The sequence below is a fragment of the Lingula anatina genome, chromosome 3 (assembly GCF_051362555.1).
Source record: "Lingula anatina isolate TDL-2025a chromosome 3, LinAna3.0, whole genome shotgun sequence".
Lineage (NCBI taxonomy): Eukaryota > Metazoa > Brachiopoda > Lingulata > Lingulida > Lingulidae > Lingula > Lingula anatina.
The window spans coordinates 9,690,876-9,705,439 of NC_141769.1; the positions used below are offsets into that span (position 1 = coordinate 9,690,876).

At 36.5% G+C, this 14,564-nt stretch overlaps 2 protein-coding genes across 4 annotated transcripts; one reads left to right on the plus strand and one right to left on the minus strand.

Annotated features, from left to right (window-relative positions):
- The first annotated feature begins 496 nt into the window (after positions 1–496).
- LOC106151835 (leukocyte elastase inhibitor-like) lies at positions 497–6,095 on the plus strand. Of its 2 annotated transcripts, none has more exons than XM_024077864.2 (4): positions 497–622; positions 3,536–4,186; positions 4,600–4,996; positions 5,348–6,095. In XM_024077864.2, exons 2-4 carry the CDS (start codon positions 3,554–3,556, stop codon positions 5,665–5,667), a joined length of 1,350 nt encoding a protein of 449 aa, XP_023933632.2. In that variant the 5' UTR covers positions 497–622; positions 3,536–3,553; the 3' UTR covers positions 5,668–6,095. The 2 variants fall into 2 exon arrangements, with proteins under 2 accessions (XP_023933632.2, XP_013380714.2); XM_013525260.2 differs by lacking the exon at positions 497–622 and adding an exon at positions 629–777.
- Positions 5,928–14,530, minus strand: LOC106173553 (guanine nucleotide-binding protein-like 1). Of its 2 annotated transcripts, none has more exons than XM_087007950.1 (14): positions 14,388–14,530; positions 13,877–13,962; positions 13,174–13,327; positions 12,671–12,761; positions 12,213–12,341; positions 11,873–12,013; positions 10,517–10,727; positions 10,043–10,132; positions 9,402–9,575; positions 9,045–9,097; positions 8,473–8,598; positions 7,872–8,028; positions 7,157–7,297; positions 5,928–6,437 (listed from the first exon to the last, which is right to left on the minus strand). In XM_087007950.1, exons 2-14 carry the CDS (start codon positions 13,947–13,949, stop codon positions 6,250–6,252), a joined length of 1,728 nt encoding a protein of 575 aa, XP_086864076.1. In that variant the 5' UTR covers positions 13,950–13,962; positions 14,388–14,530; the 3' UTR covers positions 5,928–6,249. The 2 variants fall into 2 exon arrangements, with proteins under 2 accessions (XP_086864076.1, XP_086864077.1); XM_087007951.1 differs by lacking the exon at positions 14,388–14,530 and adding an exon at positions 14,340–14,362.
- Between the last annotated feature and the right edge of the window lie 34 nt (positions 14,531–14,564).

Sequence of the window (14,564 nt, forward strand, 5' to 3'; positions counted from 1 at the left end):
GATTTTATCTATGAGTAGTAACAGGGCATCTTATTAGCTCTTATTATTTTTTCTCCCTTTGGAGAGCATAAAAGATGTCGGATGTGAAGAACATATTTTTATAACCCGAAGTTTCTTTCTTTCTTTCTTTCTTTCTTTCTTTATTTATTTATTCGATGTTCTCGACTCTTACTTAAGAAAGTTTTACATGCAAGAATTCAATAAAGCGTTTGGGGACATGGGATGGTTTGTCGAACATCGAGTAAATATTTTCATCAAAAACCAAAAGTTTTCTATCTAAATTATTAGTATTATTATACTTTTGTTACTGTTTTATTCCCTTATTCTCTCATTTAACTCTATATTAAGATTTGCTGTTTGCATTATTTTTGTTCTTTCCCATGAAAAAAAATTGTAAATAAAATATATCTACACCGCTTGGACACTATTGCCTCTGTGCCTCACTTGTTTACCTTGGGTATGTATATTTAGATTTGTTTACAAAACCGTAAAGAGCACTGTAAACCGCAGTTTAAATCGATACGCTTCCCGCGGGGTCGCTGGCTTTGTTAAAAACCAAGGTGTTGACTGTGTTATTGACCCGTGGTGTAGAGACAGGCGTTGTGAAATTGGGGCAGACCAGGTAAGCTGCAATTCAAGGCACTCTTTGTCGTCACCATTGACTTGTCAGTCAACTAAAAAAAATATAGTTGACGACCAGGGTATCATTATTTTTACCCGCCTTACATTGAGGTGTATGCAATTTGCGCGTTCCTATTAGAAGAGGTACGATCGAAGGTAAGTACCACAGAGTCGTGGTTGTTGTGTTTAAGATGAAAATTGTAGATATCTTAGTGTTAGAGATAACGATGCGTCATGTAAGATTGTTTGATTTTGGAAGATGGACATATTATCACGCACATGCATATTGTCTACCCTCTACCCGGGCCACAGGATATTCACAGATATGTCTTTTTATAAGTAGTCGGTCATTTTGCTATCTCTGGCCTTTCTCTATATAATCTGCCACCCTGGTAGAGGGTATGCTACATATTGTCGGACAAGGAGATTTAGTAAATTCTTAAAAGTGGGATGAAAGAACACGGCCACGCCTTTCGGGTTCTTTCTTGTTTGTATATTCCTGCTCTTGCTGAGTCTCTTTAATGAGATATATGATTAAGAAATCGCTTGGACTTTTACGAGGCTGATCTTTATTTCGCAAGGTGCTATGTACATCGTTTACTAGAAACACGCTGCTAGATATATGTAGTTTTTGAGGTCTTATAAAGTAACAGGATGGTGGCGTCCAAAACCCGTTAACAAATTTTAATAAACACTCACACAGTCATATAACCCCACCAAACCTACGACCCGCCACATCAAGTACATGTAGAAGGCTAGCTACTTGGCTAGCTATTTGTACAGCTTAAATTGGGTTTTTAACCGAACTGCTTTTGACGTTTTGAAGTGCTTTGAATAAAACATGTGTATTTTCCAGTCAGAAACTGCTCAGTATTGTATAAATCCCGAGGTATACGTTTAAAATGCATAATTAAGTATTGGAGACATGCATAAGTAAGAGCTATACTGAAGATGTTAACACAAAGGCTCACTGGCGACTGATCAAACCCGCAGTGTTATTTATTCCTATAGGCCTACCTAACTACCAGATTCGGCACCGTATGAGCCCGAATTCACCGGCAGGTCGGACCACACTGCCCGTTTTCAAGGTCTGCGTCAGGACGCATTTCACAGTATCATATCCCGAACAAATTTTATGGGTGATGCAGTACTCTCCAACCCCGCTGAGAATCATCGCTATCACAGATCGCGTAGTAGGCAAGAGCGGTGTCGCGTCTGATACTTCGAAGCGCGTACTGATACACTCCTTAAAAACGGACATTGTGGTCCGATCTACCGGTGAATTCAGGATCATTCGGTGCCGAATCTGGTAGTTGGGTAGGCCTATACTGTACACAAAGCACACAAAAATATATTAAGCAACTTTTTACAGTAAGAAAAAATTGCGACCAGTTACGACAAATTTACTAGAGACCTTTAAATCAACAAAACAAAACTGAAGCTGATCTTTACTTTAACCATGGAGTTATAACAGTTACAACTCCTTGCTTTAACGAGATGAAACCATAATTGAATTTACGCAATCGTTTTTACTATTGAAATCATCAAACTTTAAAACTTGATTACAGATCTCTTTTATGAAAACAAGATACAGGTAATTAATAATTCTATCAAATTTGATATAATCTGATTGAAAATAAGAAATAAATTAAGTGTAATTTGGCCATGTTAATACGCTCACAATTGAATAAATAAATTGTCGCTGGTGATACTAGTCGATTACGATTGAACTGGAAGAGAAATGTTTTCAGGACGAAATGCGACTGCGGCCAAAGATGGTTGTCGCGTTCACGGTGTCACCTGTGCTTGACACTACATCCAGTTTATTTCAGTGTTATTGAGGTCATATCGCTAGCGCTTTCTATGCCAATGGAATCAAACGACGGTTCATAGTCAGCCTTAAAGCAACATAAAACATAAACAGGTTTTGTTATTATTTCTGCCAGGATATAATATCAAGGCTGCATACAAACGAGTAAGTGAGTACTTAATGACAGCCTCGCCTTCCTTAGACTCGGGGCGGAAAGTGTTGTTTTCTATGTTCAAACTATTGTGGAGTAAGGAGTGTATTTCAGCAAGAACGTAAATTGTCTTCAACGTCCTTGATTTCAGATAGGTACAAACATAACTGGTTTTAAGATGACCTCTAATGTTAACCTTTCTGCCCCCCCCCTTTTATATGCAAAATACGGATACCCACCATTACTTCTAAAAATAAACTGGGTGACCAAATGTTTGTTTATTCTATAACATATGCAGCAATAATCTTGGTTTGCAAAGAGTGCTGCAGTTGTCCAAATTACGTATATTTTTAAACTTTGAACTATGAGACTGAAAAAAACGGCACAAAATTTTTTATCTGAGAAGTACTTGTATTTTTATATACAGATTTATTTTGAAGGCTTTGTATTGAAGTTAAAATTGACATCAAAGAGCGGAGTAAACACGTACAAAGTACTCTGAATGCACGCTACACTCCATCCACATTCAAAACTTTGCTGTACGGCTATTGAAATTTCTCGCTGAATGCATCAAATTTTGGGCTGTATTTAGAAAAGAAAACTTCACAGGTTCAAGTGCTGTTTTAGTGCTGTATCATTATATTATTAATATCTAATATTTCATCTATCTATCTCGCCCAAATCTTCGGACATGGTTCACTATAAAATTACCCACGATAACCCAATGGCATATATGCACAAATAAATGTTCATGGCATTTTACAGGGTAAAATAACCATTCACAACAATCTATTTCTTCCGCTCTTACCTCGCATCTCACCGACTGCAACTGACGCACGAGCAACTCCCTTGCAAAACTTCGATTAAAAAATCCAGTTTTTCCTCTAATTGGACTTTACTTTGTCATTTATATTAAGGATGTCATCTTTGATAGTTTTAACCTTTTTTTTCAGTTTCAGAAGAAAACAATAATGATCGCCTTTGCCGTTGTCCTAATTGCCTCGGTTGCAATAGCAACCTCTACTACGGTGGGGAAGCTAGCGGAGGTGAATGCCGACTTCGGTTTTCGTATGTACAACCAAATCAAATCCAGCCAAGGTGTGACTGACATCTTCTTCTCGCCCATCAGTATTTCCACGGCCCTGGGGATGCTGCGACTTGGCGCCAAAAATTCCACCTTGGAACAAATATCGACCTCGATGAAGTTTAACACTTTGGGCAACAACCAAAACCAACTTTTTAAAGACTTGAATGACATGTTGTACAACACAAGCAACAACTACACATTGAAGTCGGCCAATAAAGTCTTTGCAGACCAAAGATTCGCCGTCAGGGACACATTCTTAAATGGAACCAGGGACTACTTCGGGGCGGAGTTAGAAAAGCTGGATTTTCAGGGGAACCCAGAGGCAGCACGAACGCGTATCAACCAGTGGGTTGAGGAGAAGACAGAAGATAAAATCGAAGACCTGATGTCGCCGAGTAGCATCACTCAGCAAACTGTCATGGTATTGGCTAACGCCATCTACTTCAAGGGACTGTGGACTCAGAAGTTTGATCGCCAACTTACGTCCAATGCAACCTTTAGAGATGGACAATATGAGGTGAGATTGGGGAGCGTTTTAGTATCAAGAAAATAGCAAATGACACGATGATAATGGAAAAAGAAAATAGTCGAATTCAAACGGCGCGAATAATTTATGAAAAAAGGTAACATCAGCGCAATGAGACGCTATATATGAATAATATAGCACTACACACCAGGTCTTATTACTCCTGGACCAATAAAACATGTAGTGGGATAGAAAACTGATGATCATATTTTCAGTCAATTGTTTGGACTGATATTTCTTCAGGTTTTGAAAATTTATGCCTTCTAGTAAATTGCAGTAAAGGCAATTGTTATCGTTTATAAGTTATAAATATAGAAACGTCAGTATGTACAACATACAACAAATAACCAAGCATAATAATTTACATCATAAAGTATATAAAAAAATAATTTTAAAAATTTCAGTTCACTGTGCCAATGATGACACTGACCGACAAAAGATTCAATTACGCAGAAAGTTCCTCATTGAAGTGCCAAATCTTGGAGCTACCCTACGCAGGAAGCGTAAGCATGTTTATCCTTCTTCCGACGAACACGAGTGGGCTTGACCAACTCGAGAATCAGATCAACGTGGTGAGCCTGAACAGCTTGATCGGGGAAATGATGTCCAAAAAGGTGAACATTTTCATCCCAAGGTTTGAGCTGAAGGACTTGAAGTTGAATCTGGCGGACTATCTGAAGGCGCTTGGGATGACCCGTATGTTCACTGATACGGCTGACTTGAGCGGTATTGGTGGAAACCCTGGAGATCTGTATGTATCGTCTGCCGTGCACAAAGCGTTCATTAAAGTAGATGAAGAAGGTATGTCGAACATTATAGGTTTCTTAATCTTATTTTAATGGACGATTCCCATATAAATCAACGTTCTTAGTATTTCATTAAAAAAAATGGAGAGATGTTTTATCGGGCGTCAAGGGGGGGGTACGAGGGTTCGTCACCTTAGCATATCTCTGAAAACACATTTAGTTTAATGACTTTAGTGGCAGAGCGAGGAGATCGCGCGTATGTTTTAAATCTTTCAAAGTGAAAAAATTGATAAAAGCAGTAAGAATGCCTATATTATTCTAATCAAAACTATAATTTTGTGCACTTAACAATGATTATTTTTGTTATGAAAAATGCTATATTCAATCTGAATTTACCGGTTCGCAGGGACCGAGGCTGCGGCCGCCACCGGAATAGGAATAAGTATCACGAGCGTGAACACCGACCCAATTCCCGTCTTCAGAGCCAACCGCCCGTTCATGTTTCTCATTCGTGACAAGAGTTCTGGGACTATACTGTTCATCGGGAGATTGAAGAAGACCCCAGCAAGCACCTCAACAACGGCTCAACCAACTAGCACCCCAACCACGGCTCAACCAACTGTGGGAAGTGGGGCTGGGGCTTTCATAAATGACAAGAACCAAGCCCTTTTCTTCGTCACAGCCGCCGTTTACCTGCTTGCAAGTTATTGGCCATTCCAGAAATAAAACTACATGTATTTGACGCACAGCAGCTTCCAAGCTTTTTTCTAGATTTTCAAATCTTTATAAGCTTTAAATGTTGCTAACAAAATTCTTTGGATATGCAAAACATTTGTGTTATAAATAATCTCTATAATATATCCTCAGACAAAAAATTTATTATGTTATATGCATGGAGTCTAGTTACCAAATCAGGTGATTCAGGCAGTGGTCTACATATTATACATATTTGATCTTTTCGGATTGAAAAAAGTACGAGCGAAATATACAAAATATAATATAACAATTTTATTAATCAGCTTTTTATATTTGCTGCACCTGAGCTTTATTTGGTATTGTGTTGTATAACAAGGGATTGTAAGTGATTAGAACAACAAGAAATAAGAAGCAATGCTGACACATTTTAATCAATATATCCATTGTTTATATAATCACTTTGATTTAGTTATGACTTTGGTTTCAGAAGGATCAAACAAGACTGGTCTCCTTGTCAAAATAAAATATCGGTGTTTTAAGGACCAACTTCTCTATAAAATTTTAAAAATACTATTAAGTGACATTCAGAAAGTTTCTCTGGGAATAGCTTGCTTAATCTAGCAGTCCATGATCAACACTTCCAAGCAGCAAGAATGGATTCTGTGTTGGTTTTTGAACATTGTCATTGTCACTCATGCTGTCACTATCTTCGTCATCCCCATCACCTGACATACTAGAACGTTTACAAGCATCTTGCAGTCTTGCTATCTCCTCAGTGTCAGGATGATTTCCCCAGTGATCTGTCAATATTAAGAAAAATAAAACATAGAGTGCTTGGACCTGGTAAGAAAATGTAGAGAAAATTGACCCTTATGAAACTACACAAGTTAAAAGGTGCTTGAATTTTGTGTATGGTTGGTTTAGCATTTTTTACATTAAAAAAAGAGAAAAACCTTCCAGTTACTCACAAGACTATGTAAAGAGCCAACCATGAAAAATTGTTGCAATTAAGGGATGCATCCAGTAAAGATACAAAAGAAGCATGAGTAAATTCCCTGTTACTATCTGAATTTTTAGTACTGGTTTCTTACACAACATGAACTATATGGTTGTTCTATTTGAAACTTTAGGGATTTGGCATTTGGTTTAGTTTAGCTAGATTAATTTAAGGCATTAATTACTCGCTAATATACATCTTCAAATGAATCTGCTAATGGGGGTAATATCCTGTTTATACCAGCAATCATAATGACAACCACAATCAATTTCAGCAATAATAAGGATAAAACATACTGCTAGGTCCAGATAAACCAACAAGAATCATACTATATTCTATATGAAATCTCCAGGAAAGTTCTCACCCTGTCATTCAATCTAGATAATGGAAAATTTAATCTCTTTGTGTTACAGCTTTGTGGGTGCAGGCATGCATACATGTACATACGTATATACAAACAAACACAATGTTTTCTCTCTACAATAGCACTCCCCCACTCCCAGTCCAGTTCTTACCACTGACCTCTATGTGCTGTGTAGCCTGGTGGACGTAAACACAAACTAAGTCTTCCCTCCAAGGCAAGTCTCAGGAGATTATTGGCAGCTCTATACACATCATTCCGAGCAGCTTTGGCTGTAAGGAATCCTCTTTTGGCAGCCCAGGCTAGGGTAAATGAAGACACAAAGAAAGAAGTACAATAATGAAAATAAAATATACAGTCTTTTACAGGTTGTGACCACCAACTAAATTAGGCACTTTTTATTGGAGTTGCACAGCCAGTCTGAGTTAAAGAGTTTACTGGTAACCATGTAAATTTTAGTCACCTAATTCTAAATTACTAGAAGCTCATTGTGAGAGTCACTGTATGCTTTTTCTAGTTACTAAAATTATAAGATGGAAAACACATAAAAGAGGGGAGTTTCCAGGAATATCTGAAATTCTCAGTAATATGGAATCTAATTATCTTATAAAACCTGCTTTCTACAATCACCAATCAGAGCATGGTCTTCATCATAAGTTTTGAGAGATTTAATTAACTTTGGAGGCTCAATGATCACACATGAGGAACCCCAGCCCTGAGTAAGAGGAGCTGTTATAAAGAAGACGTAAACAAGGTTTTACCACTGGCCTTGATACTGTCTACTGAAATATTGGGTGTGTCAGTGTGTCCTCAAGTCAAACTGTTCAAGATCTAATATATGTCTAATTTCACCTTATACTACAGTGGTCACCTTACCATCACAAATCTCCCAAGCTGTCCAACGCTGAGTATTCCCCTCATCATCTGAATGCTGTATTTTTAATATGTGCGTTAAAGGGATTCTCTCAGCCATATATCCCACAACAGAGTAGGGTTCACGAACTTGAGCAATTGGGTATATTCCCGATAAAATCTAAAATAAGAAACAAAATTTTCATACTAATGTCTGTAAAGATATGTTTTGTTGGTTGCCACAAATTTGTGTTCACAAACTCTATACGCCTATGGTTAATAAAACACACCCTTAGACATAATTGTACACCAGGTTAGGTGTATTGTACTATCTGACTGGGGTAAATATGTGAGGCTAAAAATGCGTTTTGCTAGGACTCATTTCATCCCTGTCTGATTTGATAAGCTGGTCATAGGGTGTAAATCTAATCCACTGCCATGACTGTAATTGAGAGGAAACATACGGCATTATATTGGCTCCCCTTGGTGAGCTAATCATAATGGTGATCATAACCATAATAAGACTGCCGGCTAATATTGGTGAAGCAAAGTTTGGTTAATCTACTTCAAAATAGATCTTTAATTGCAATACATTAAAGCTGGTCAAATAGTCACAAATTATCACCTGAAGAGGTTTTGGCACCAATGAGGGAAATACGAGTCCAGGACAGTCACATAGTCGTACTGTATCCGTGAGATAAATTGTTTGAAAATGTTTTGTATGACCAGGAGTTCTTGATACACTCACAACCTGTAAAAAATTAATTAAAATGTTTAGATTTGGATAACTAATATATAAACAAAAGAGTAGTAACATATCTATGGCATCATTTTCTTCAATTTTATTATTTTGAGTTAATACGTTTTAATCTTATTTATATATTCCACTGCACACTATGTGTGAAATATCTTTGTGTAGAAAGTTTTTTTTTAATCCAAATTTTCTTAGCTAACTAAACCCATTTGTCAGTTCCAATTTTCTAATTTTTTGGGTCACTCTCCATAAAAAAATGAAGACTTGGATTTTAAAATTAGAAATTTAGCATACCAATATGGGCTCACATATTTTTATTTTATTTACAGTTTTAAATAGGATTTACTCATACCTTGGTGATTTAGGTAAAATTGTTGAAATTAACAGAAATTGCTTTTCCAATATAAAGATGCAAAGATTTCATTCAATAAATATTTAAGTACCTTCCTGCCAACCAATGCATTCATCAGTGAGGATTTTCCAACATTTGGGAAACCTGAAAGTAATTTAAGTTTATAACATAAAACTAGCTGTTTCAGGGGTTCACCCTCACCATTACTACAAGTGCTTATTTTGTAAGTACATGTCAAGGAAAGTAATACACATTCCATTCTAAAAATTATTTTTTAAATAGAATCATAAAGTTCAAAAGTAATTTTCAAGTTGCAAAGTTCATACACTTTGAATGAAATGAAATTGTTAAACTAGAGTTTGTATCTTTTGATAAAACCATACATGAGTTTTAGGCCAAACTCTCCTTCTTACCAGTGACCTTGACCTGAGGTAGGAAAGTATTTTACCTAAACATCCTATAGTCAGCACCCCATCTTTGTATCTCTCGTGTTCCTGGTAGGACAAGTCTAAACTTTCCTGGCTAGCTGAGGCCACAGTGTCCTCCTGGTCACTATCACTTTCCACCTCATGCCTATCAAAATGACCACTGTCCACCTTTCTTCTCCAACTTGACAAGTCCACTGAAATTATTTTGAATAGTAAATTTGACATTATATTGAGAATTACTCTCTCCAGGACACTTTTTCTTCCCTTCCAAGTTGAGAAAAGGGGGAATAAAGAGTGTAAAAAGGCGCTTGAAAGAGGAAAAATTCTTCTGCAAACTAGCCTCTAGGATAAACACAGCTCCAAGAAATGTATATATCAGTCTTTAAAATCATATATAACTGAAATATCAATAAGAAACAATGGCTGTATGGAAAAGATGCTTAAATATTAAGCTAAACATTTTAACAAGTTGAACATTATTCCAAAATCTAAGATATAATTTCCCACACAATTCTAAAGATACAAAAGTACCTCTAAAAATAAAAATTTATACCTGATGGACTGTGATGCTAAAAAATTAACTTGATGCCCAATTTTATTTTCTAGCTGGTTTATGTGACTGTTGAGATCCTGAATCAAGTGAACCACTTTCTTTGCTTACCTTTATCTTTGACAATGCTTTCACACACATCCAGTAACTGTTGGGGTCCCACTGCAGTATCTACCCTCTTTTGTCGCTTTCTCTGTAATACTGTACAAAAAATAACCATCATGATGTTTACTTGATAAAACTAAATTTCAGTGACATGTTATTTAATTTCTGGGCCGGGTAACTTGAAAGCATTGCGTATTGCGAATAGCGATATCACATGGCGGCTACAATGTATTATATGGGGCGAGTATGCGTGAGTTATGGAATCGAGATGCTTGCGCTCGGTCACAATGCGCAATGCTTTCGAGTTACGGGGCTGGGTATTTATTGAGAAAAAAATGCTCATTTACCAGTACAGAGAGCAGATTAAGGAGACCAAGACAGAACAGATCACTCTTTAAAGGACAGAAGAAAAAAGGAAAGGAATTAACAAAGGTAGAAAAAGGAAGGCCTCGCATTTTCAACACACCAAATGATAGTAACCTTTTCCAGACAGACTGCTTCTTTCCATGGCATCTTTAGGCTTAGAGGTGAACAGCACAATGCTAAGTTCTGGAAACTTCCCCTGTAGGTACTCTCTCCAAGCCACAACCAGTGAGGGAGGTGCCAGATCTATCTTATTCAGCACCACAATAACATGTTTTCCCAGTTGCCTGGTGACATGGTCATAAAGTGCTGGGGAAAAGTGAAGAACCTGGAATGATGAAGTGCTTTTATTACTTCAGACTTACTATTACTATAAATATAGGTAAAAGATATGTGTTGCTAAGGTTGTTTAGCCTCCCCCAACCCCCATTTTTAAATATATCAGTGATAAACACAAGAAACAGGGGAGCCTAGAGAAATCACCCCCTTTTATTTTTCTCCCTCAAATTTGCTTCCTCACCACATCCAAGCAACTGATAGGTTTCTGGTGATACATTAATATTGTCTTTTATTTCCGTATGTACACATAAAACCTTAATAGCATATGTCTTCTGTATTTGTACAGATTGTTATGTAATTTAGGTCAGAGGCCTATAACTACAACAAATAAACTCATCATCAACTACTAGGGTGAAAATGAAAAATCTGTAATGGTCAAAATATTGAGAGTTTCATACAAGCTAGGTTAAATTATCATCCCAAAGGCACAGTTTTTGTTATCATATTCAGGCCTACCCAACTACCAGACTCGGTACCTAAGGATCCTGAATTAACCGGTATATTGGACCACACTACCTGTTTTCAAGGTGTGTGTCAGATCGCATTTCAGAGTATCAGCCAGAACACCGACAGGATGAGCCCTGGCATGCTCGGCTGTCACCTTGATTGGATAGTAAACGATTGTCGTAAAATCGCTATATGATTTTAAACCGGGTGCATAAATTTGAAAGCCACCTAGATGAACCTTTGACTGCCACATTAATCTAATACAATGCAAAAAAGCCCTATCAAAAGTGGTTAAAACATTCAAACCGAATGTCGTAAAGTCCCCATATATCCCCATAGAGACAATAAAATAGAGTACTCTAAAGTAAGAGTACAGTTTAAGGTTGTTCAGCCGAGCATGGATGAGCCCGCAGTCGTGCTACAAAATTTGTTCTGGGGTATGATACTCCGAAATGCGATCTGACACACACCTTGAAAACGGGTAGCGTGGTCTGATATACCGGTTAATTCACGATCCTTAGGTGCCGAGTCTGGTAGTTGGGTAGGCCTGATATTCTCAGGGTAAAACTTCTACTGCAAAATAATGCCATCAGACAGGTGAAAAGATATATATGTATTCTTTTCTTCAATTACTAATAAAATGTAGAGACTCACATATTCCCCTTCATCAAATACTGAATAACTTACTGGAAAGCGAATATCAACAATCAACAGCAAGATCTCAGACATCTCCAACACTCTCCACAGTTGCCTCCATGTCTCCAGGTTCAACTCGAAATAACTCAACTTTTCCACTTCATGTTGTTCAAAGATGTTCTCTAAATATTGCTGAAGGTGAAATATTCCAGTAATAAATTCATCAAGGTGGTATTATAACAAGTGGTATTTATCAGTATCTAATAAATAAATAAAAGTGGATGATAATTTTGAAACATTTGTGTACAGTATATGACTATACCTTTTTTTAACCTGTCAATATCTATGTTTTTAAACTGCCACACAATATGTTTTATTCAAATTGCAGTACCTGAAAATATTCTTCTTCATTATGCTCCAGCTCTTCCTTACTAAGTGTGTAGTTCCAGGGAGGTCTCTTGGGGATGTCAAGCACTGTACCAGGCTGGAACACCTCGTCAAAAGCAATTTCTAAAGATTCCTGAAAAATGAAATCATGATTTAGAGAGATGTAAAGAAATGCTTTATGGAAATATTTAGCTGACTGCATATTTTAAGCAAATAGCAGCCATATTCAATAGTACTACGAAAAAAAAAAAAAGTGAGGGCTTTTTATAACTTGCATATAATCTTCATGCTCAGAAATATTTTCTAAATTCCACAATGACAATTCTAACAATCCTTCACTTGGTTAAAAAGAGAGTTCAATGTTACATAAGTCACTTTCTACAAAAATCATTGCTTTTTCATCATTGTGCAAAAAGCAGCTAAAACAAATGAGTGAAAGGATCACATAGTAACTCTACCCACCTCAGGCAGCATATTAACATAAGTTGACATAGCTTCCCGTTTTCTTCTCTGAATTTCATCATTGGATTCTTTCAGAAAATGAAGCTTGTACCTGCAGAGAGACTTTATCTTGAAAGTTGCAATGTAGATACTTACCCAAGCCAGTGTATTTTCAGCTTTTATCAAACAGTTGAATAATGTGTTAAATAATTATAGTCTCACACATGGAGATTCTGTGTCATTATGTCTTAATGTGAGTGGCCCAACCCAATATATAAAACAAAGTAATAAAATAAATTGGAAAAAATTAATAATTGTTATCAGCTTCATACAAGTGATTTACCAACAGACAATGATTCTGAGAAACCATCTGCTCTTCACCTGCTGCAAAAGTGAATGACAATGGCACTTTCTTTTCTACTAAGTTATCTTTTTCTTGGATGGTGAGAAAAGCTAAGATTTTCAACTTTTGACAACAATAGCTCTATATTGCAGATTTATAGCATTATTACTGTATCTGATACCTGTTATGGTCACTTTTCTTGTCTACTGCCTGCGTTGCTGCAGTCGGTTGTTCATTCAGCTTTTCCACCTTCACCTTTTCCACTTCTGATTTATCAACAGATGGTTCATCTTCAGCCGACTGATCAGAACTTGCAGAAGCACTTTCTTTCCTAGCTGTGAGAGCATTTTCACATCGAAAAAATATATACTTCATATGACAGCTAAATCAGTAAGTAGTGAAACATGATAGATGTATCATCATAGGTGGCAGAAATGAATGAAAACTACCAGAAACAGCAGAATCATGCTGAAAGTACCATGTTACCTGTAATCTCTCAAAATCTGAGTAATCCCTACATGTGTACATTAACATGTTTCTGAGAAAGTCATTATTAAAACCACTAAGCCTTAAACTCTGTGGTGAGAATTTAGTTGTATCTCCACTAAACACAACTCAGTCATATAATAATTCTTTTTTTACTGTAGCTAAGTTCAGTGATACTGATAGAAACATTATCATATTAACAAAAAATAGTGTATAATGTGTGTTATGAATGTGATCATTCATGGTTCCAAGATACTGCACCAACCAAAGATTTCAGTGATGTTAATCACTTTCTTTGGAATAAAAACTGCATGCTACACATCTACAGCAATATGTATTATGCAACTCAAAGAAAAGTTTATGATTCTGTACGTAATCATTCTATTCAAAAGAGTAACCTTTTAATCGCAATCTCTTCTCCTGAAGCTGTTTCTTTTTAAGCTTCCCACTGAAAGGCTTCCTTCTTGGCATAGTGATAAATATACTGAAAAAAAGAATGTAAGCAATAAAACTCCTGGATGTACCTTCACAGGCTGTTTTAGGCAAAATGAACTTCAAAGTTTTGTACATATTGATCAAGGTGCCAATGGTATATAACTGATTAACTATATACATTGTACTGTACTCAGAGGTACTTCGGTCACAGCTGCAAAATCATTTAATCCACTGACCATAACATAAGATGTGCAATGCATCAAATCATTGTAACAGATCTACATACTATTACATATGTCCTGCCCGATTTATTAGAAGTGATTGGTACATGTTGCCCAAACATATGTGTACATTAATCTATTGACAACTCAACAATGTTTAATCACAAAATCTTCGCCCCTGTGAATCTATAAATACATATCTAACCATATGATCACATGTAATTTTGAAGCAAAAACTAGCTTCTTCACACACCTTGCTGAAGATTAGTTTTCACCTCTGTTTTTCCATGAAGGAAAACAAATTCCGATATCAATTTCTAGTCTCTGTGAAGTCATGGTGCAATCTCTAGGGCGCAGCCATATTTATGATCTCGCACTAAATATCAAGTAGCATTAATAACATGATTTATATTAATTTATAAAGATGAAA